The following is a 23,330-nucleotide window of genomic DNA, read 5'->3' as shown; positions in this document are numbered from 1 at the left end:
TCATCCTTAAACACCTGACATTGCCTGAGATACTTAAATGTTATCATCTCAGTATCTGCTATATAATTTAGGTATTCCCTACAGCAGTGGTTCTCAAACTTATTTGATCGGGCCCCCCTTCTTTATGTCCCCCTCCCCCCCAGTACATATACTGCCACCCAGCTCTGAAGGCAGAGCAGAGAGCAGCGGCTGCTGGCTGGACACCCAGCTCTGAAGGCAGAGCGGAGAGCAGCGGCTGCTGGCTGGACACCCAGCTCTGAAGGCAGAGCAGAGAGCAGCGGCTGCTGGCCAGGTGCCCAGCTCTGAAGGCAGCACAAGCCAGTTGCAGCACAGAAATGAGGGTGGCAATGTGAAAAGTGATATTCATCAATATCACTTTTCACAGCAGACTTAGTGCCCCATTGCCACCCTTACTTCTGCGTTGCTGCAGCCACACCGGGACTGACAGTCAGAGCACCACCACAGCCAGGTGAGGGATTGGGATTGGGGAAAGGATAGCCTGAGCCCCGGCTGCCTTCCAGTGAGGGATTGAGGGAGGTGGAAAGAAGAACCTGATCCCCGGGGCAGCAGGGCTCTGGCTATCCCCTTTATCCCTGCTTCCCGGGTGTGCACAGCCTTTCTGCGCGAGCCCTAGCCACGCGGGACTGACAGCCACAGTCCAGAGTGCTTAAAAAAACCAACCCCCCCATACACTGAGTGTGCACATTCCTTGACACATTCCCATGCCTCCCTTGGGAGGCCCACCCCATAGTTTGAGAACCACGCCCTACCTTAATTTGTACTGGGGCTACTGCTAATGGGGCATGATCCGAAGCCTGCTGAGTTCAATGCAAGTATTTCCTACTGCATTTTTTCCCTTGAGTTCATTGGGCTTTGGCTCAAACTCACAGTGAGGAAAACTCATCTAATTATCAAAGGCAAAATCAGCACATTTTAAGGGAAGCCCATGGTACATACACACAGGGTACATGTACAAACACGACCTCGCCCATTCTGGTAGAGATATGCACTGGTCTCATATGCTGGAGTGACGATCATAGGAAACCTAATTCAGGAAGCGTGCCAAATGGGCACACATGTTTGCTGGAAAAGCTGGGCTCATGCGGGCCTGTATTCTGGTCAGCAACAGCTTCACAGAGTTCCCCCTTCCTACTCTTGTTTGGCATGGTCTGCGGGTGGTGTGGAATTTGCCTAGACGTTTGCATACAGGGGCATTTGCTGGGCCAGGGGATTCATGTACATAAGGCTACCTCCTGGCCCGTTAAGTCCTGCCATGGAAGGCCGGAGGAGCAGCCTCTCTGTGGGTTTTGTATGGAGCCAGAATGAGGATGGCCAGTTTCCCCCCAGTGCTCCCACAGCTGGGTATAGATTTGCTGATGGACTCTATCCACTGCATCTGCTGAAACTTCGCCCATAACATTTCTTCTTTCAACATAGGCTGGCATTTCTGTTTTAATTTCTTGGTGGCTGTTATTTATATACTCATTTGTGCTTCATTCTGATGTTAGAGAGCCCTTTGGTCTAACAGACAAAGGCAAAACAAGATGCAGCAGTTGGAAGCTACATGTTAGAAAAATTCAATTCAGAAATAAGATGTAAACTCTTAACTTGGAAGAGCCGACCAAGGGATGTGGTAAATGCTCCATCACTTGGACCTTTCAGTCAAGGCTGGATATTTTTTAAGTGAAACACGCCAGCTACCCACAAGCAACTGGACTTGGTAGCGTCTCCTTATGTAGCAAGGAAGAATAATCTCTTCCACTGCAGCAATAACTGGATGAAATTCTATGGCCTCTGTTATACAGCAGCTCAGATCATAATGGTCCCCTCTCGGCTTTGATTTTTCCATGAATCTGTGAAATCACTACATTGAATCCTTGCAAATTCCCAAGGGTCGAACACCATTCCCTATTCATCCATGCCATTGTCCGCCTTCCAATGATTCCTTCCACCTCCTTTCCTTTTAAATAAAAATATATTTAATACAACAGTAATAGATATAAATAGATAAATACTGTACAGAGGCAAACAATCCACGTTATGCAAAGGAGACTATCAAACTAACACCAGGACTGCATCACTCCTTGCCTGCTAGGGAGACGACGGCTCTGACCAGCACTCTGGGATATTGCTGCTTGTGCCCGGAGAAGGGACTCCACAGTCTTCAATCAGAGTCAGTTCCTCCATACTCTGCAAATGGGGGGCTTGTTGGAACAGCCCCAGTATACTCCCCCGGGCAGCCACTCCTGTCTGCGGCAGGCCCTGCTCCCCCAGGACCGTGACGAGGAAGTTGATGTACCTCATGGCCAAGCGGAGCGTCTCGTTCTTACTCAGTTTTTTGTCCGGAGGGTGGGTGGGGATGAGCTTCCTCAGCTTGGCAAAGGCACTGTTGACGTTTTGCTGTCTCCACCGCTCCCTGGTGTTGGTGAAGATCTTTCTGGTCATACTCAAGGCTCTGAAAAGCAAAGAGGACAACGAGGGGAAGTTAGAGGTCTCAGACCTGCCTTCAGGCTGTAGAATAGTAGCACTCTAGGGGAGGTGAGAGTGTTGCTAGCAATTTGAAGTTTGTCCCTGCCCTGGCTGATGGATTGCCATTCCCAGCTATGGATTAACCATAACCCCAAGGTGACCTGTGTCCCTCTCCCTGCCCAGACTACAATCTCAGCAACTGCAGTCAGAAACAGAGAACTAGCCTTGTATTGTCAGAGGATTGAGGAAGGAGCACACATAGGGAAAGATCCTGACTTCTCCCAGACAGTGCCTTTATGCCACCCAAGGGGCTGCAAAGCTCGCTTCTCCAGACATCTAAGGGTTCTTCTGGCGCGAAGGAATCCCCAGGCAGCATAGAGTCAGTGTAGCTGCCTCCGCACCACTTCTCCTCACAGATCCCAGCACAGGGGGGTCTACTGGGGAGGGGACATGGCCAGAAAGCAGCAGCATTCTGACAGTCCCAAGCCAGCATAACTGCCCCTCTGGGGACCGTTACCAGCTGACACAAGTTACAGTCGCCCTGAAATTGCTCTGAATTGTGCTTGGGGCCAAATCCACCCCTAGACCAGCCTCAGAATAGGGCAAAAAGGGATAAATATGGCATAGAGCCACTGTTGCCCACCTCCACCCTGGGTCCTAAACCAAGCAAAGCCCAGCTGGACCCAAGGATTGGGCCCTGGCATCTACCAATCACCATGAGAAATACTCCCCCTAGGGCAGTGGTTCCCAAACTAGGGTTAGGGAACCCCTGGGGGTTCGCAAAATGTTACAGGGGGTTCTCAGGAAAAAATTCCCTAATGGCAGACAGAGTTGTCCATAGGGACCCCGGGCAGCCTGGGGCCAGCAGCCCGGAGCCCCTGGACTTCCAAGAGCTAGGCAGATCAAAGCAAGCATATCTATCACATTGAGGAGATTTAAACTTCAAGACTCCTTATAAGAAATGGAAAGGTAGGTGAATATTTTTTGCTGGGTTTAAAATTAAACTGGCAGCTAATATTGTTTTTAAAATTATTATGAAGAACAAATTTAAGCTTTGTTGTAACGTGCGTTGTTTGCCTGGACTGCTCAAGACCTGAATGCTTGTGTAGGAGGATCTCTTTGAGTTGGCTTCTTAAATACCTTCATGTGGTTTCACATCTGATACAACTTGATGAAACGTAGGAGCCTTGTCTTATAACAGACTTATTCAAAGTGATCCAAGCTATGAAAGTGAGATCTTGGATGAGTGTTGCCGTTTTCATAATGTAATAAAAATACTGTAATGATAAATAATAATTAATAATAGTGTGTAATAAGCATGTCATAAAAACACATTTTATATTTCCAAGATCACTGCTCTTATCATTTATACTCAGGTAAAGGAGAAAATCCCTGGAAATATTCATTTTTAGGAGGGGGTTCGCGAGACTTGACATTTTAGTGACAGGGGTTCACAGGTTGTTAAAGTTTGGGAACCACTGCCTAGGGAAACAGCACTGGTGCACTGTAGCATTGTCTAATTAGGACTGTGACTGTAGGATGTTAGTAGAACCCTTCAGGGAAGCAGTGGCCTGCTTCTCCTCCCAATCCACATTCATCTCTTGTTGCTGGAAGTAAGGACTGCTCAGGAAGTAACAGGATGTGCGCTCATCACTAGAACAGACAGGGCTCAACGGGGAGGGTAAAGCAACCTGGCAAAGCTGCAAACGCTCAGTGGAAAGATACTAACTCTGGCTTTATTTTCACTGCTCAGTGTCGGTGAGTCTGCTATAAATGCTACTGCACTGGGCTCTGCAGGGGAAACTGTGACACAAAAAATCTGAGTTTCAACCAAAATGTAGCTTTCCTAGCTTTGACCAGCTTATATCGCAGGCTACACCCAATTTCCAGACCAATATGGCTTTACAGTGAGCCTAAAGTAATTTATATCCTAAATTAAATCCAAGTATTTAAATGTGGTTCACAGGTAGGATTTCACAAAGTACCCATGATAGGCCGGACTCTGCTCCTATTGATGTCACTGGCGGCCGAGTTAGGCCAATGCCGAGCTCTTCTGAAAATCCCATCCTAAGTTGATTGGTATCCACCAATGCCATTAGGCACTTAGACCCTTCTGCTGCTCAGTGATTTACACTGCCCTTCTCTTTTTTCTAGACTAAGTATTCCTTCCCCACTCTCCTTCCCATCCACAGCTCGGAATTATCAACCGATTTCGTCCCCTCACTGCACAGTCTTTGCTAGGCGATCATCATCATCATCTTTTCATTTATGAAGTGCAAGTGCTCCTTGTGCAGGTGACATGGTTTGAGCAGGGGCTGGAAGGCAAACGTTATGTGACTTACACAAGTTCACACAGGAAATCTGTGGCAGAACTGGGAGTTCAAAACCAGATCTTCTAAGTACTGATCCAGCACCCTAAGTACCAAACCATCAGGAAAATACTGACAGCATTACTATGATTTATTTTACAATAGTGCTTAGAAGACCAAAGTCAGAGACTGAGGCCCAACTGCATTATATACGGTGTTATAAAGATGGTCCCTGACCATAGAGCTTTCAATCTTAATGCGTTGGACGTGAAAGCATTGAACGGAGGTGCAAATTCCCCTGAGTTTGTCACTGAACATGCACTCTTCCATTTTTTTAATGTGTTCTCATGGTAATCCCCAGATCTACTTTGGTGCCTTCAATTATCATAGAATCATAGACTATCAGGGTTGGAAGGACCTCAGGAGGTCATCTAGTCCAACCCCCTGCTCAAAGCAGGACCAGTCCCCAACTAAATCATCCCAGCCAGGGCTTTGTCAAGCCGGGTCTTAAAAACCTCTAAGGATGGAGATTCCACCACCTCCCTAGGTAATCCATTCCAGTGCTTCACCGCCTAGTGAAATAGTGTTTCCTAATATCCAACCTAGACCTCCCCCACTGCAACTTGAGACCATTGCTCCTTGTTCTGTCATCTGGTACCACTGAGAACAGTCTAGATCCATCCTCTTTGGATCCCCCTTTCAGGTAGTTGAAAGCAGCTATCAAATCCCCCCTCATTCTTCTCTTCCACAGACTAAACAATCCCAGTTCCCTCAGCCTCTCCTCATAAGTCATGTGCTCCAGACCCCTAATCATTTTTGTTGCCCTCCGCTGGACTCTTTCCAATTTATCCACATCCTTCTTGTAGTGTGGGGCCCAAAACTGGACACAATACTCCAGATGAGGCCTCACCAATGCCAAATAGAGGGGAATGATCATGTCCCTCGATCTGCTGGCAATGCCCCTACTTATACAGCCCAAAATGCCGTTAGCCTTCTTGGCAACAAGGGCACGCTGTTGACTGATATCCAGCTTCTCGTCCACTGTAACCCCCAGGTCCTTTTCTGCAGAACTGCTGCCTAGCCACTCGGTCCCTAGTCTGTAGCAGTGCATGGGATACTTCCGCCCTAAGTGCAGGACTCTGCACTTGTCCTTGATGAACCCCATTAGATTTCTTTGGCCCAATTCTCTAATTTGTCTAGGTCCCTCTGTATCCTATCCCTACCCTCCAGCGTATCTACCACTCCTCCCAGTTTAGTGTCATCTGCAAACTTGCTGAGGGTGTAGTCCACGCCATCCTCTAGATCATTAATGAAATTACATTCAGTCAGGTCCTAGAACATTTGTATTTTGTTATAATTTCACAGCTGCTATCAAGACCTGATTTTTCTAAACTGTGTTTTACCAGAGGGTAAAATGATCTCGCCAAACCACCCTTGTCTCTGTTAAAAAAAAAAAAAAAACAGAAATGTTGGGTCCTATTGGATTGTTCCTGCTGGGAATCCTCTCTCATTCATTTTGTGCTTCTGGTTTGCACTACAGAGTGTATATTTAATTTGTCTCTTGAACCCATTTAAAAGAGCCTGTGTGTACTTTACTTGCCAAAACACTGCTGAAGCATGGGGATTGCACTGACCTTGTACACATGCTCCCCATCCTCATCCCTAATTTGGTACAGAAGTTGCCTGGATGCTTGTGCTTTCTCCTGTATATTTTTAACGAGGTCTTCCTAGCAGTTCCTTATTATAATCGTGTGCCGCTTATGCTGGTTGCTTTGTTTATAGAGAAGTTGATTTGTGTATGAAAGTAGAGACATTAAAAAGGCTGGCAACTCTCCAGTGCTTTGTTGTTTATTTTATTAGTGGTGATGGTACCATTACAGGCTGGACTTTAAAACTGGCATGTGCATTTTAATAGTTCTGAGTCTGCTTAATGCCTACTTTAAATCCAGAGTGAAAATACTGACTCTTTTCCTGGGGTTTACTTATAGCACTGAGTGAAATGCTCCAGGAGAATGGTTTAGAATAGATCACTGGCCTCACTTCAGCAACGCTCTCCAAGTATTTGATCCCATCATGGCAGGGGTATTATTTTTGGAAAGATGAGCACTGCCCACTCCTTCCCGTCATTCTTTCTTTGGCTCCCCTCTCTTTTTTTCAGTGGAGGACAATACCGGATTTGTTAACACAAGTCCTGTAAGCAAACAGCTGTCTTTATCAGTCCAGCTCCTGTGTGACATATTAAAAATGTACCGCTGCATCTCTGACATTTGTTCAAGATCAGCAAACACCACACTCCCCTCCCCCCCACGTCGAATCCTTTTTACAGAGTCTGTATCTACTCAGGGTTTGGGACAGAGATCTCCCCAGTTACTATCAACCTACTCCAACACAGCAGTAATTCTAATGTCTCAGAAACCAACCACAATTCTGGTCCATTTCTTTCTTCTAATCTAGCCCATTCTTCTACTGCCACATACAAGACCTCCCTTAAGGCATTCTGGGTCCCCTACATCTAACACTGCAAAGGCGGCCCACATACCAAGGGAGGATCTGCCTTATGTTTCAGCTGCATTGGTGCTTCCTGCCCGACTCCCCACCTTGCTTTCAAACTATTTGCCGCTTCTGATTTATGCTAATATTACACATCTAAGGGCTGTATTATTTATTTCTCTCCGATACAGTATATGGAACTTTTATCATCAACCCGCTGTTTGTTTGTTGTATAGCTACTTATTCTGAATCTGTGTCAAAGCCACTATTTTATACATTTATAATACAGGAATATATATTGCACTAATCTGCAGGTATGGATTCATCATTACATTCTTTCAGTTCACCTCCACCAGACACAGACAAAAAGTCCTACATTCACCTAAACAGAAAGAGAACCAGGCAGATGCCAGCTTAGACCAAGAGAACAAATTCTGCTCTCAGAGGTATAAATCCAGGGTTTCTTCATTGAAATTGGTGGTGTTATTCTGGATTTAAATCACTGTAACTGAGACCAGAATTTGGCTCATTTCCCTTGGATCACGCAAGCAAGACCCAAAATCATGTGACAGATGCTGGTTCGTGACATGAGAGCCGTATTCGCAGAATTACAGTTCAACCAAGATATGCAGATTAAATATAACCCTGCGCAGCCAAACTGTGGGTCACTCACAAAGCAGTTCAACTGCAGCAATGAGAATAAACCTCAAGCAAACAAGTACCAGAAGCAGCTCGTTACCCCGTCCACCTCCTCAGAAAACAAATTCACATGGGTTCAGATGTAGCCATACAAGTTAAACAATGCAGAGAATAGATGAAGATCTCTTTCTCAATAGCAGCAGCTCTTGCAGCCTCGCTATGTACAAGAATTAAATACCCTGAATGGGTGTTCAAGCAGAAGCGGCAGCAGGAATTCCCGGCACAAAGCGACATTTCTGCTTGGATATTCCAAAGCGAATGGCTGTTGAAGCTGTGATTAATGGGTGGGGGGCGAACGGGTCTGCGATGGAGGCTGGGACTCAGTAATTATGAACAGGCTGGATATAAACAAATATCTTGGACTAAATCTATCCCATGTCTAACACCTTTGACCTCCATGGAATTACACCATTCTTCTCCTGCCCCTTGAATCTGGCCCCTTGGTCGCAATCCTGAAATCCTTGCTCAGTCATCACTCCCATTGACATCAAGGATCTGGCCCCTCACAAATACACCCACAGCACAGCACTGTTTTTCCAACAGGGAGGCCCACTGGTGGGTTAACACTCGCTATTTAATACTTCATGTCGAGGTTTTCTGAGTCCCCTCAGCCCTTGAATAACAGGAAATGAAACGAAAGATGGAGCCTGCCTCACAATTCACGCAGATACTTGCCAGATTGTTTTAAAACAGGGACCAAAGAGCCCCGGAGAAACACTTAGTACTGAGTTTTGTTCAATGTGAATTGGTGCAATGTGAAACAAAGGAGAAAAAGGAAGCCCGTTGTTTCGCCCTTCCATTTCACGGTAGCACTGGGCTGTGGAACTCAAGCCAGCAGGGAGGGGAAGATTTGGCATGGATGTCACAAGATATTACACTGGCCAGCACTAACACGCAGGGTCTTTTGAAGTCCTGGTAGAAAACCCAGTAGAAACGAGTTTGAGTTCCCTGAAAGCAGAACATGGATGGTAGGCTTATGGGCCTAATGCTCATCAATGTGGGAATAACCAATGTCACCACCACCCCTACCTGTCCATAGCTCCTTGTGTCTCCTATAGAGGGTGGAGCCATGTTGCCAGGAGTTCCCATTGCAGGGATATCAGATTTAAAGGCAAGAAGATAAAAAAGAGGCAGTGGTGTCCAGTGCATAGAGCCTTGGACTAGGAATCAAGAAACCTGGGTCCTATTCCCAGCTCTACCACTACCTCTGGGGTGTGACCTTGGTCAAATTCCTTCATCTCCTTGTGCCTCCATTTTCCTCTCCTCCTTGGCCTGTCTTGTCTATTTCAGTGGTAAGCTCTTTGAGACAGGAATTGTCTCTTATTGTGTGTTTGTACTGCACTTAGCACAATAGGCCCTGATCTTATTAGGGGCTGGTAGGAACTAGAACAATAATAAATATTTCTTGTGTTTAACAGTTCTAGTGACCACCTTTAATAAATACACGCAAAAGGGGGAATAAGCTGTCTGAATGAACTGGGGGCTCTTTTGTACTCTCAAGCCACGTACCGCCATCATTGTGGTCATTTCACTATGGAATATTTGAAAGCATAACACTGTGGAGAATACACAATAAGAACCAAAGCAGCCAAGGCAGAGATTTTGAATGTCTATAAATCTGTGACAAAATTGACCCTGTGAAAGCTCGGTGCCCAGGAACCTTCCCCTCTGAAGCCAGGGTTTGCTAGAACGCTCAAACTATAAACAAGTAATTTTAAAAGAGTACTGCCGTGTTCTAAACCAATGGTCTAAAACCTACATGCTTCGATTAGTATTACAGTATTTTGGGGATACTACGTTATGCATCTGACGAAGTGGGTATTCACCCACGAAAGTTTATGCTCCAATATGTCTATTAGTCTATAAGGTGCCACAGGACTCTTTGTCACTTTTTACAGACCCAGACTAACACGGCTACCCCTCTGATACTGTAGAATATTTATCATCACATTTTTAAGAGACCAGGTGCGTGAGGTAATATCTTTTATTGGACCAACTTCTGTTTGTGAGAGAGAGAAGCTATTGGTCCAATAAAAGATGTTACCTCACCCGCCTTGTGTCACTAATATGCTAGGACCAACATGGCTACAACTCCACTGCACATTTTTAACATGATTCAATATTGCTTTTCAGCCTGGTCAGATCTAACACTGAGAAATATGGCCTGAATTTTCAAAAGTGACTTGTTATTTTGGGTGCTCCAACTTGAGACCCCTTAAAGGGGCCTGAATTTCAGAGGATGGGTGTTTAGCACTCTCTCTCTTTAGGAGGTCTCACGTTGGGCACCTAAAAATGAAGGCACCTAAAATCAGGAGTCCTGTTTTAAAAGGTAGGCCAGTAGATCTGCCAGCTTTGAGCCTATACACACATGGCAGAGCATAGAGGGTCTGTTCTCCTCTCAGCAAATTGTGAATTTAAAGATTTCCATTAATGCCTCTGAGATTTAAATTCCATGCACTTGGACAAACAGACCTCTTTGCCCTTTTTCCTTTTCCCATTGCTCGCTCATTAGGAACATTCTTTGCCCTCCTTTGTTTCGCTGCACTTATATTTCTATAAAGCCAGACCCCAGAGTCCTTTGTCAAGGAGGATTCTCATGGGCTCTGGTGGGAGTTTGGTGTGAGCAAGGGCTGACAAATTTGCATGGGTATGATGGCCTTCGCTTCAGTGCTATTTATAAAGCAATGTTAGTTAAAGATAAACACCTGTGCTCTGTATCCATTAAGCCCACATTAGTGTCAGAAATTATTTTCTGTAAAATATTTTCTTGCCCGTTTGGCATTGTGCTGCTCCCCCATCCTGAAGGTAGAGGTAATTGAACCCTATCAGGCTGCGGCTTGGATCCCCGGTCCAAATGGTTTTCTTTAAAACACAGACCCTCCATCAAATTCATTTCCCAAATATTATATACAAGTGTCACAGGTCCAGGCTTTCCTGATCAGAAAGAAAATCCAAGCACTATGGGAATACTACAGGAATTCTTGAGGGGCCCCCTATTGTGGATGACCCTCTGCTCTAAGACCACCCTTCAGTTATATCGCCAACTCATGACAACTGATGTATCTGGCCATATCTCTCTGCCTGTGCATCTGTTGCCACAAAGCTGAAGGGTAAAACGTATTATTGGAAGGGTACCCGTTTGCTTGAACCACCTAGATCTGCCTTGAACGTGAGGAGAGTCCTCCCCTTTCTTAGTGACAGAAGAAATCTGTGCCATGTCGAGAAGGAAGCAGGGATGGTACATTCTGGATCTAAGAGTTCAGCAAAAGAGCAGCCTTCCTTTGACTTCAGTAAGAGCAGATACATACATATGTATATGTCTCATATTGTGTGTATGCAGTACATATTAACTTCCAAACACACAGGGCTAAAATCATACCTGGTGTAGCTCTACTGACTTGCATGGAATTAATTTGGCTTGCTGTGTTTAAGTAAAGTTATTGCTCCCCGTAATCACTGAGAAACTGATCCACTGTGGCAAATTCTACCTTTCTATGTTAAGATGGAAACTACCAGGAGACAAAGGGCCCAATCCTGATCTCACTCCACTGTAATTCCATTGACTTCAATGGGGCTATTACTCATCTCCAGTGCGAGTGAGATCAGGATTAGGTCTGTAAAATTCAGAGTTAGTGTGGTCAGAACAATATTGTTGTGACCACACTCTGCTGGCTGTGCATATTCCCTCCAAACGACATTTCAGCTGGGTTAGACGCTTTGTTAACGCGGCATTTATTGGTATAGGGATTCGTGTCTCAACAACTTTCATCATTTATGTAAAGGGGAAAAGAGAAGGTTGTTTATATATTGGAATTTTAAAAACAAAAAAGAAACACAAATCTTTAGAGAAAGGATCTAACATACACAATATGGGTCTAATCCTGCTCCTATGGAAGTTTTGACAATTTATTTTAGAAACATTTTCTTTCTATTATTTATTCATTTGCTTAGTCAAATAGAGCTTTATGCAATAGACCTGAACATGAAATTTGGAACCACTGTAGACTAGCAGGTACAAATCAATTTAAGAAGCTTTTTTTATTTTTTTTAAAAAGTGCTATTTATATTGTTTTTTAGAGCGTTATTGATATTATTTTTTTCAGATAGACTGGAAGGGGAGGAAACCTAAATCTTCCTCCTAGGGAACTGTTCCATTAAATGAAAATCATTCACATCTCTCTCTCTCTCTCTCTCTCACACACACAGTAAAGGAGTAATGATGGAATATGGATTTTTTAAATGTATATGTGTGAATCGAGAATTTAAAGCTCTCTCTGTATATCTTTATCTATTGATATTCATAGTATTTAAATGCATATTATTTACCCACAATCTACTGCACAAATATGCATAACAAGCTGCCTACTTTAGGCTTTCTAAAAGCTTTGTTGTGAAACGCCCGAAGCCATTAGACCGTGCTATCGAGTTATATTCGTTTTATTTCTGAAATCAAAGGGCTTTATTTTCTGTGCAGTCATTTTCACCAGTGTACAATGAGTGTCAATTCTGATCCAGGGCCATTCTACACCCACTTTGCACTGGTGGAAGTGACTGCACCGGGAGCAGAGCAACACAGAATTAGGCCCACAGTGTTTGGTTATAAAATCACAGAATCCAGCGTTTTAAGAAGTTTGTTTGGATTTTATATAATTTTTAAATAGCCCCACTCGGTTTTTTTTTTTTTAAATGATCAAAAGCAGCAAATATTTGCTCCTTGCTTGAGATTTTTATTGCCAAGTTTTAGCAAATTTTAAACAGCCTGAAAAATATAGGCACATAAGGAGTACAACACAAGTGTCTCTTTTCGGTTGAATTCAGTAACCTGTAAGTAGCAGTTTTCATAGCACTTCAGGTGGTCTGTTATGTTGCTTTTTTATTAGTTTTACAGAGACAGGACACAGGAGTCATTATTAGTAAAGACCCAGCTGATGGCAAAAGGAATTCAGGAATTCCTTCCTGGAAGGGTACACTTGGCTGTGTATACCCGACAGCAAACTTGTGCACACCCAGGAAAGTTGCAGTGCAGACATACAAGCCCCCAAATGATTAGCTAAGCAGAAAGCCATTGTCACTTACTTCCCCAAACACAGGTGCTTGCTGCTCTTGAAACCTGGTTCAGCCAGTGAACGTCCAGCAGATTAGGGTGCTTTCCCTTCTGTCTCTTTGCGCTCACAGACCCTGGACAGAGAGGCTGCTCTCGCTGCAGTCAGCCACTTGCTGATCCTGGCTGCCTCATTTATAGGATGCCAGCTCCTTTGTCTGGCGCGTGTCACCACTAGTCCTAGCAATCCAGGGAGCTTGTTTTGCATCTCCCGGGAGATTCTCTCTGTCCTGCCTTTTCTCTCTCCCCTACACACCCTCTCCTTTCTCTGCAAGGATGAGCCAGGCCGCTTTAGGTGAAACAGCAGCTACCAGCCGTAGAGATTTAACCAGGGTCTGGCTGCACTTTGGGGAAAGCTGGACAGGGCATTGCTGGGGCATAACTTAGCAAGAATTTTATTTTCTTGATTGTTTTAGTACACTCAGGGCTTGTGAAAAGTGACAAAGTGACGCCCCCAAAGACCAGTGTTGTGAAGGCCAAAACTATAAAAAATAAATTAGAGAAGTTCCTGGCGGATCGGTCCATCAATGGCTATTAGCCAGGATGGGCAGGGATGCAACCCCATGCTCTGAGTGTCCCTAGCCTCTGACTGCCAGAAGCTGGGAGTGGGACACAGGGGATGGATCACTCGATAACTGCCTGTTCTGTTCATTCCCTCTGGGCCGCCTGGCATTGGCCACTGCTGGGAGACAGGAGACTGGGCTAGATGGACCATTGGTCTGACCCAGTACGGCTGTTCTTATGTTCTATAATCCTCTGCTCATTTTAAAATAAATTTTAATTCAGAAACTAATGAACAGATTTACTTATATTCTCAGAAGATTCATTCTGTTGCCAAAGACTAAACACTGCGAGTTTAGGGAGGATATGCTGGATTCTTCATACATGACAAAGGGACTGACTCTCTGCTTTAAGTTCAAAAGTCAGCAAAGGCTGAACTTCTCACAGAACAGGTACAGCCTGGGGCAACTGAAATCCCAGCTTCCCCACACTGCCCCACCAGTCTGATTCCAAGAGATCTGCTCTAGGGATGGAGGGCAACGTACCTGTGGTCCAGTTGGACCTTGGCCGCCCTGCTGAAGCTGCCAACAAAAATGCCAGTTAGTGTCTATAGTTCTTGCATGGTGTACACCTGTTCGTTAGCAGCTGGGCAGAGATCTCCCACCTCATTCCACACAGAATGAATGGGGTCTTGGTTGTTTGTGTGACTGCTGCCTTCTCCTGGATAGAATGACAGAGCTATTCAAATACTTGTGCACGGCATCATGTTGCCTGCTAGAGGTTTCAGCCATCAGGGGATATGAACCTTGTGTCACGGAGTCACCAGGGCGATGCTCTGGAATTACTCCGTATGAAGCCAGTTGGGACTCTGGGGGAACCTCCTGTCTCTGAGCATACTGTTGCCAGGGCAAGAAGCTAATACAGCTTCGACCTTCCTGGGTCTGACCTTGGAGCATTCAGCATCCCCTTCAACACCGTGTGCTTCCCACAGTGAGTCTGCCCAGGTGGGGCTCCTGGGGAAGCCAGAGGGCCCTGCACCCCAACTCCGCAGTCAGACTTGACTCTCAGCCAGCGTAAAATGGAAGGTTTATTAGTTGACGGGAACATAGCGTGGAACAGACCTTGTTAGCACAGAGATCAGTGACTTTCAGCCAAGTCCATCTTGGGGAGTCCTGGGCCAGGCGGCCTGGACTTCCCCTCTTCCAGTCCCTGCAAGCAGACTGCCAACTTCCAGCGACCCAACCTCAGACACCCCCGTTGCGCCTCCTCCTTCTCTTTGTCTCGCTTCCTGGGCCAAGAGTCACCTGGTCGTCACCTGTTGCGTCCCCCTCCTGAGTCTCAGGTTTTGAAGGGCACCGGTCATAGCATAGGTGCATGCAGCTGGAGCATCTTCACCTGCCCCAGAGGTCTCAGCCAAAGTCACACACCCCTCTTCCCACCACTGAGTATTGGCGCAGCACACGGGGAAACTGAGGCACACACAGGATTCATGCAAAACAGTAAAACACGCATAGGCTCAACAGTAAGACTCACATACAACATAACAAGGGGAAATCCCCACTTCAACACACCTTGTTACTACTAGAGCTCACAGCCCTTTATCTTTTGTTCAGGCAGCAAAGGCCCTCGTTTTTGAAGCAGAAGGTCATGAGTTATACCCTGCTGCCGCATGACTGTGAAATGAGCAATGAGTATATATGTATGATTGGCCACAGATTATTTATTTGTAAAATACAGGGCCACTGAACAGCCCTCGGATGGTAAGAACTTTCAGTCACTACAGCTAGGGCTGGATTCGAATTGGTGCCCTGCAGCTGAGAAACTGGATAGCACATCACCAATCCTTTGAGCCAGGCTGTCTCCCATCTTACCAACATCCAATTCCCTCCACTTAGGGCTAAGCCATGGAGGATCATCCCAACATCCTCTTCTCAAGTGCCACATCGCAGCAACCGGTCTTCTGACCAGGACTGGGTGGGACTCTGTTCGGACCCACGAAAGCTCTCAGATTAGCCGGACACATTGCAGCAGACCAATACGGGGTTCTCTTGCCCTAAATAGCCAAGGCCCCTATGTTGCTCTCACATGGCAGTGCAGGGCACCATCCAAGGGGCCAGGAGCTTGGCCTGATTTGAAAAATACCATTTACGTTTAAAATAAACAGCGCTGGCTTTCAAGAGCAGTAACCTGGATCTCCTTCCCAGCTTGGATGGACATGGCTCATGGGGCTTGCTGATCTCTAAGCACACTGACTCCAGAGGGTAGGGAAGGGCAGGTTGACCACTTTTGTGAGGGAGAAGAGACTGAGGGGGAATGAGAGATTGTCATGGGGACGCTGAAGAATAACCTCTCTTAGACCCAGTTCAGAAAAACATCCCTGTTCAGGACAGCACTTAACTTCAAGCACATGCTTAAGTCCCATTAAAGTCAGTGGAACCTGAAGTTAAGCACAAGCTTACATGCTATCCTGAACTGGGCGCTGAGGGAGCCCCCAAAATCGTCAACCTGCCCTGAATCAAGGTATCAAAGGCTGGAAGAGTTTGCCTTCACCTCTGGCCTTCTGGACTTTAAAGAATTTGCTAGTGTTTTATGTAATCGGATTGTGCCCTCACCATTAACAAACCCCCTCTGGAGGGACGTCGTTTTCTCAGGGAAGACCGAGTCACAGACCCTTGCTGCTGCAGTTCTCTCCCTGAAGAGCTAAAGTGGACCGTCAGCCCTTTTGCACGGCAAATTAAAAGCAGCACTACACTCTGAAAGCTGTGTCAACCGCTTCATTTAGCACAAGTGTTATGTGAACTAACAGCCCTATTCCACAGAGGCCTTTGGCCTCACAGAAGCCTAATTTCCATGTAATTTACATTGGACAGTCGCAGAATGCACCTCCTCTGTGTAACTTCCTCTAAATCATTATTTCCCCGCAGCATGCAATGAGCTACTCCAGCCAGTACACAATGGATGGGGAGCAGGGGATGCCATTCCAAAACGGGGAGAGAGAGAAGCTGTTATCCGTGGTTGTTTAGACTCCTCATTGCTCAGGATTTTCAAAACCAGGCCAGACAAAACACTGGAAAATGTACTGGCGGGAGTGTGTCTGCCATGGCAGGGTGAGGGCTGCATGGACTCGTATTAATTCTTCTTGTTCTATTATTTATCAGCACAAAACAAAAAATAAACAGTCAGATCCTGCTCCCATTGCAGTCAACAGGGATTTTGCCCTTGACTTCAGTAGGAACAGCCCAGGTGCCGGTTCATCCTTGCCTTAGGGAATTTACCGTCTATAACTCCAATCCTGCAAGCACATGGGGTGAGCGCTCCCCTTCACATGTGTGGAGTGTCTCTGATGTCAGTGGGGTTCAGTGCGGGGACAGGGGTTCACCCACCCTCCGGAGTTCACATAATCAGGGCCATAAAGAGAGGCACAGAAGACAAGATGCACTGCAGCACGAAGGTGGTTACTCTGTGCTTCTATTGACTTTGGAGATTAGTGGTTGTGAAAGGGAGGGAGTCTCTTGGAGGGATTTGTGTGAGGAAAGGTGGTGGGAGGGCCTGGTGCACCAGGGCTGAGAGGTCATTCTCTACACAGGGAATAACACAAAAGAAGGTCCGAAGGCAGGAGTGGGAAAAGGAACGAGGGAGCAACCGAGGCTGATGCTGTTGGCAGAGCAGAGAGGTGTGGGGCACCAGGCCTTCTCCAACTGTAACCATGATCCCATTACTGGGCCATCCCACTGCATGTCCCAACACCTAAGACAAAGTTTGAAATCAGAAATGAGAAAGTTAAAGCTGCCCAAGCACCAATACATGTGCCCGGCCTCAAACATACAGCCTCTGCTCCCTGCCCTAAACATGTGGTCTCTCCTCGCAAGTAACACCACGCACCACTACTCCAGGCCTAGCTTGCAGCTTGGGTGGATGCCACAGAAGGCTACAGTGAAGGGCCAGAGAGCATTGGCACCTCGAGAAATCCTTGCCCTTGGAGTGGGGTTTGCCAGATGGAGGCATCCACAGGGAGCTCCATACAGCATATCTTCTGCTAGGACTCTCCAAGGGCAAAGCCTCTCCTTTTCCAAGCACCTAGCAGACCCATGCCTCCATAACACAGCCACAAAACAGAGCATGCAGAAAGCCAGCCAGCCCACCTGCTGTTGTCTTTGCGGGCAGGTAGCAAGTCTTCTCCTTCCAGTGTCCTCTGGGGTTGTGACAGGTTCGGTCACAGAGACCCTTTTGGGACTGTCACCTGAGACCGTTTTCCCTGCCAGCTTGAGACTCCAGAACCCTGCCTTGTTGAGCCAGACACACTAGCCTGCTGCAACACAGACCCAGGTCTGGTCTATGCCCCCAAAAGCTGCAGGCTTTAACCAAAAACTGCTCAACAGGTCACCTATCTCCAGCACCCAGACACCCAGTTCCCAATGGGATCCAAACCCCAAATAAATCCGTTTTACTCTGTATAAAGCTTATACAGGGTAAACTCATAAATTGTCTGCCCTCTATAACACTGCTAGAGAGATATGCACAGCTGTTTGCTCCCCCAGGTATTAATCATTTACTCTGGGTTAATTAATAAACAAAAGTGATGTTATTAAGTATAAAAAGTAGGATTTAAGTGGTTTCAAGTAATAACAAACAGAACAAAGTACGTTACCAAGCAAAATAAAACAAAACACACAAGTCTAAGCCGAATACATTAAGAAATTGAATACAGGTAAATCTCACCCTCAGAGATGTTCCAATAAGCTTCTTTCACAGACTAGACTCCTTCCTAGTCTGGCCCAATCCTTTCCCCTGGTACAGTCCTTGTTAGTTCCAGCTCAGGTGGTAACTAGAGGATTTCTCATGTCTGGCAGCCTCTTTGTTTTGTTCCACTCCCTTCTATATCTGTGGCACAAGGTGGGAATCTTTTGTCTCTCTCTGGGTTCCCACCCCTCCTTCTAAATGAAAAAGCACCAGGTTAAAGATGGATTCCAGTATCAAGTGACATATTCACATGTCCTGTGAGACCCCAAGCCTCCATTCCTCCAGGACTGGCCCGCAGGTATGCAGTGGAGGCTTGCAGGTAAACAGAGCCATCTACAGTCAATTGTCCTAGTCAATGGGAGTGATCAAGATTCTAAACCACCATTAATGGCCCACACTTTGCATAATTACAATAGGACCTCAATGTTATGCTACATTTTTCTAGTTTTAGATACAAGAATGATACATACATACAAATAGGATGACCGTACTCAGTAGATCATAAGCTTTGTAATGATACCTTACAAGAGACCTTTTGCATGAAGCATATCTCAGTTATGTTTATAAGTGTGAATATAATGTATTTCCATAAAACATATGGAGTGCAATGTCACAGGGGTATCTCCCGTCTCCCTAGGCAGTCCCAGCAGTCTCTGTTTTCATGCCCCTCCCTGCTGGGCAGTGGAAAGAACATTTAGTCAGGAGACACCCAGGCTGGGGGTTTGACTGTAGTGGCCACCATGGAGCTGCTCCCTGGCCTGGGAGGAGTATCCTGTCTCCCCCTCCCTATGCACCAATGTCACGTTTACCTGAGGGGAGGATTTGCCTCGGGTGCCCATTCACAGTCTGTCTCTTCTCTCTGTGTTAAATACGCTGGACGAGATCCCCAGCCGGCAGAAATCAGCAGAGCTCCATGGACTTCAGTGGAGTTACCCCAGCTGAGGAACTGGCTCTCCCACTGTACCTAATGGGTGGCAGAACCGTGGTCTCTCATGGTACTAAAAGTGAAATTCCCCCCCTTGATCAGATCCTGAAAGACACCATACACCAAAGCCTCTCCATTTTTAAAACTAGTAGATGCAAGTTATCTGGACCATTGTTTTAAACATAGACTTTAGAAGCTGCTTTTTAACATCTTCCTGAGATACTAGTTGAACAGAAAGTACTATAATATGATATAATTACATCCTCTGTTTTGTCCCTAAATATAGAACAGAAATGTTTGTTGAACACTTCTGCCTTTTCTGCATTATTATTGATAATTCTACTATTTCCATCTAGTGATGGACCAATACCATTGTCAGGATTCTTGCTGTTCATGTTATACTTTCAAAACTCCTCCTTATTGTCCTTAACTCTGTTGGTGAGCGTGTTCTCCTTGTGTCCCTTTGCTTCTCTAATCAATTTTCTACAATTCATAGCTTCTGGATTTAGACTTCAATGGGGTTCAGAATTTCACCCACTATTATCCATGATTATTTGCATAACGTGGATAGCTCTCTCAGTAATTAATGCAAAGAGGTGGAGAGTCACAAAAAAGGTTAATGTGATAGCACTGAGCCATTACATTTTACACCTACTGAAAGCACTTTTACACTGCCAGATTGCTTTTAAGGTTAGTGTAAATGTCTGTGCCCACTGTCTTTATTAAGCTTTCTATTGCACTCACTCTACTTGGCACTAATAATCCCAACTGGACTTGCTCAGTTTCTTCTTCATTTAGTTCTCCTTGCTGCTGGTATCGGCACTGGCGCAGAGCAGAATTCCCCGAATAACGTACTGATAAGCAGTCTGCAACGTCGGAGCATTGCCAGCAGATCGAGGGACATGATCATTCCCCTCTATTCGGCATTGGTAAGGCCTCATCTGGAATACTGTGTCCAGTTTTGGGCTCCACACTACAAGAAGGATGTGGAAAAATTGGAAAGAGTCCAGCAGAGGGCAACAAAAATGATTAGGGGGCTGGAGCACATGACTTATGAGGAGAGGCTGAGGGAACTGCGATTGTTTAGTCTGCAGAAGAGAAGAATGAGGGGGGATTTGATAGCTGCTTTCAACTACCTGAAAGGGGGTTCCAAAGAAGATGGATCTAGACCAGGGGTAGGCAACCTATGGCACGCGTGCCGAAGGCGGCACACGAGCTGATTTTCAGTGGCACTCACACTGCCCGGGTCCTGACCACCGGTCCGGGGGGCTCTGCATTTTAATTTAATTTTAAATGAAGCTTCTTAAACATTTTAAAAACCTAATTTATTTTACATACAACAATAGTTTAGTTATATATTATAGACTTATAGAAAGAGACCTTCTAAAAACATTAATATGTATTACTGGCACGCGAAACCTTAAATCAGAGTGAATAAATGAAGACTCGGCACATCACATCTGAAAGGTTGCCGACCCCTGATCTAGACTGTTCTCAGTGGTGGCAGATGACAGAACAAGGAGCAATGGTCTCAAGTTGCGGTGGGGGAGCTTTAGGTTGGATATTAGGAAACACTATTTCACTAGGAGGGTGGTGAAGCACTGGAATGCGTTACCTAGGGAGGTGGTGGAATCTCCTTCCTTAGAGGTTTTTAAGGCCCGGCTTGACAAAGCCCTGGCTGGGATGATTTAGCTGGGGACTGGTCCTGCTTTGAGCAGGGGATTGGACTAGATGACCTCCTGAGGTCCCTTCCAACCCTGATATTCTATGTTTCTAAAGTCTTAGAGACCCTTCCGTGGAATGACTGACTATTTTCAGAAAGGACACCGTCATTGTGTATTTAACCACATGGTTAATAAAGAAAGCAAAATAATTCCTACAAACCCAAAGTGCCCTCTTTCACGTCCTAGGATTTCCTCAGTGGATCTGTGTTATTGATGTTATAATCTATGATGTACCTTTGATCCAGTAGGCAATTGTTATTTCAGTAACTCTTCAAATTGTCATGAGCGATCTGCAGAATTTTTAACTAAAAAAAAACAAAACCAACAACAACAACAAAACAGGCCCTTTGGTGCTTCCTCAACATCCTCAGAACAATCCTTGTCCGTTTTAAACTATCCTAGTTTCTGACCTTTATGTTTCCTCCCATTCGTGATGGTCAGAATCAGTATGTTAATTGTGTGCCCCTCACTTATGAAATGGTGTCAATGGGACCCAGCACATTTTTGTAACTAATCATCCTGACTATGGCACTCTGTTATTTGTATTATGGTAGCATGTAATGGCCCCAACTGAGTTCAGGGCTGAATTGTGCTAGGCGCTGTACATCTACATAATAAGAGATGGTCCCTACCCTGAGAAACTTATTGTCTAAGTAGATAAATTAGACAAAGGGTGGGAGGAAAGGAAGACTGATTATCCCATTTCACAGCTGGGGAACTGAAGCACAGAGAGATTTGCCCTAAGGTCACATAGGAGGTTGTTGCAGAATCAAGAACTGAATACAGAACTGCTGTGCCCCAGTCCAATGCCTTATCCACTTGACCAGCTTTCCTGTTTCCACTTGTGATGTTCGGTCTTGTCTTATTATTTGAGGTAAAGCTCTGGCAAGATGTTCATCATTTTTACTGTTCTAAAGCTCTGATAGATACATTATGGTCAGCTGTTCAGCATGCTAAGATACTGTTGCTAAGGGCAACAGATAGATCCAGATGCAACAATAGCTCGTATTTTATTCTTAATCATTATACAGTGGCATAAGTGTACACGTGGTCTGTAGAGTGGAAGATAAGAGGACGGACACAGACACTTCAAAGAAGGCAAGCCCATACATGTGACATCTGGGTGTGGATGTCATCACATGAATTAGGTTCCTTGCGTCCATTTGCCATGTCAGCATTTAAATCACATGCTCTGAAACTGCCAAGGGGACTAACCAGGCATCTAAAAGAAAGCAAATCTGTTCTTGGCTTATTCTACTGTGTACTATTCACGTTGTAGCATAAAGGCATCATTCCGCTACCACCACAGTCAGTGACACAACTCCGGTTGACTTCAGTGAGAGCAGAAGCATGTGTACAGGAGCACACACAGATATAACATATGGATTAGAGATGAGAAAACGATTGCTATGTCTGTCTGTGTCTCCTGCTAGGCCAAATCTTGAGTCCCTTCTTACTCAGGGAAAGCTCTCATTGAAAGTGATGGGGTTCTCTTGAAGCCAGTTAGAGGTTTGCCTGTCTATGGACTGAGTGAAAACTGAGCACAGGCTTCAGAAAGTGGCCCCCGGCTTAAATTACTTTCCCCCTCTTTGGATCTGAGGACAAAAATGCACATGAAAGTGACTGATGGAGGAGCAATAGTATGTATTTTTGTGTGTGTGTGTGTGTGTGTGTGTGTGTGTGTGTGTGTGTTTTATCGCCATGCACTCAGAGCCACATACTACAGATGGGAACAATAAGAAACAATTATACACATCTGTTCAAAAGCTTGTCTCTTCCACCAACAGAAGTTGGTCCAATAAAAGTTATTACCTCCCCCACTTTGTCTCTTTTTAAAAATGTTAATCCATAGAGCTTGAATACAGTTAGTTAGAAAAGCTCCATGGGGTTCCAGTACCAGCTGGACTGTAATATTAAACTTCTATCATCTGAAGGTGTTTGTAACCTTTTGAATGTCTTATTAGTGGTAATAAAACACTCCCAAGGGGGGAGGGGCAATACTTGGCTTTCTAGGCATACTTTCAACTTAATTCCAGAAGCCAAGTGCTTCCCTTTTAATGCTGAAACTCATTGACTAGATGGAAACGTTTTGCTGGGGAAGAAATTGGGGACTTGATGTTTCTTTTACACTAGTCTTGGGGAAGGGGAAGAAAAACAAGAAGCTAATCTACACTTTATCACAGAAGTATCTAGACATGAAAGGACTTCTTGAAAGCAAGGAAGAATAAAGGGAAAATAAATTAAATGCATCAGAACAACACCACCTCCTAAAACAAGAGTTTTGCGTCCATTTTTGTCAGGAGCTGGCTATCTCACCAAGCTTGTGTGAGCAAGCGCCCTTCCCAACCAGTCCACACCATATATAAACTCCT

General features: G+C 45.3%; 1 protein-coding gene and 1 long non-coding RNA gene across 2 annotated transcripts in view; one reads left to right on the top strand and one right to left on the bottom strand.

Annotated features, from left to right (window-relative positions):
- Positions 1 to 1,601, top strand: part of LOC117879588 — a 32,325-nt gene extending 30,724 nt beyond the window's left edge. Inside the window, exon 4 of the long non-coding RNA XR_004646313.1 lies at positions 1,509 to 1,601. This is a non-coding gene — a long non-coding RNA (uncharacterized LOC117879588). The remainder of the gene's footprint in view (positions 1 to 1,508) is intronic.
- Positions 255 to 13,193, bottom strand: TAL2 (TAL bHLH transcription factor 2). Its single transcript, XM_034774863.1, has 2 exons — positions 13,044 to 13,193; positions 255 to 2,455 (listed from the first exon to the last, which is right to left on the bottom strand). Exon 2 carries the CDS (start codon positions 2,443 to 2,445, stop codon positions 2,092 to 2,094), a length of 354 nt encoding a protein of 117 aa, XP_034630754.1. The 5' UTR covers positions 2,446 to 2,455; positions 13,044 to 13,193; the 3' UTR covers positions 255 to 2,091.
- Positions 13,194 to 23,330: the final 10,137 nt, after the last annotated feature.

This window comes from Trachemys scripta, chromosome 6, assembly GCF_013100865.1.
Source record: "Trachemys scripta elegans isolate TJP31775 chromosome 6, CAS_Tse_1.0, whole genome shotgun sequence".
NCBI classification, from domain to species: domain Eukaryota; kingdom Metazoa; phylum Chordata; order Testudines; family Emydidae; genus Trachemys; species Trachemys scripta.
Note: the sequence above shows the minus strand (reverse complement) of the source record. Positions and strands in the feature narration are given on the sequence as shown.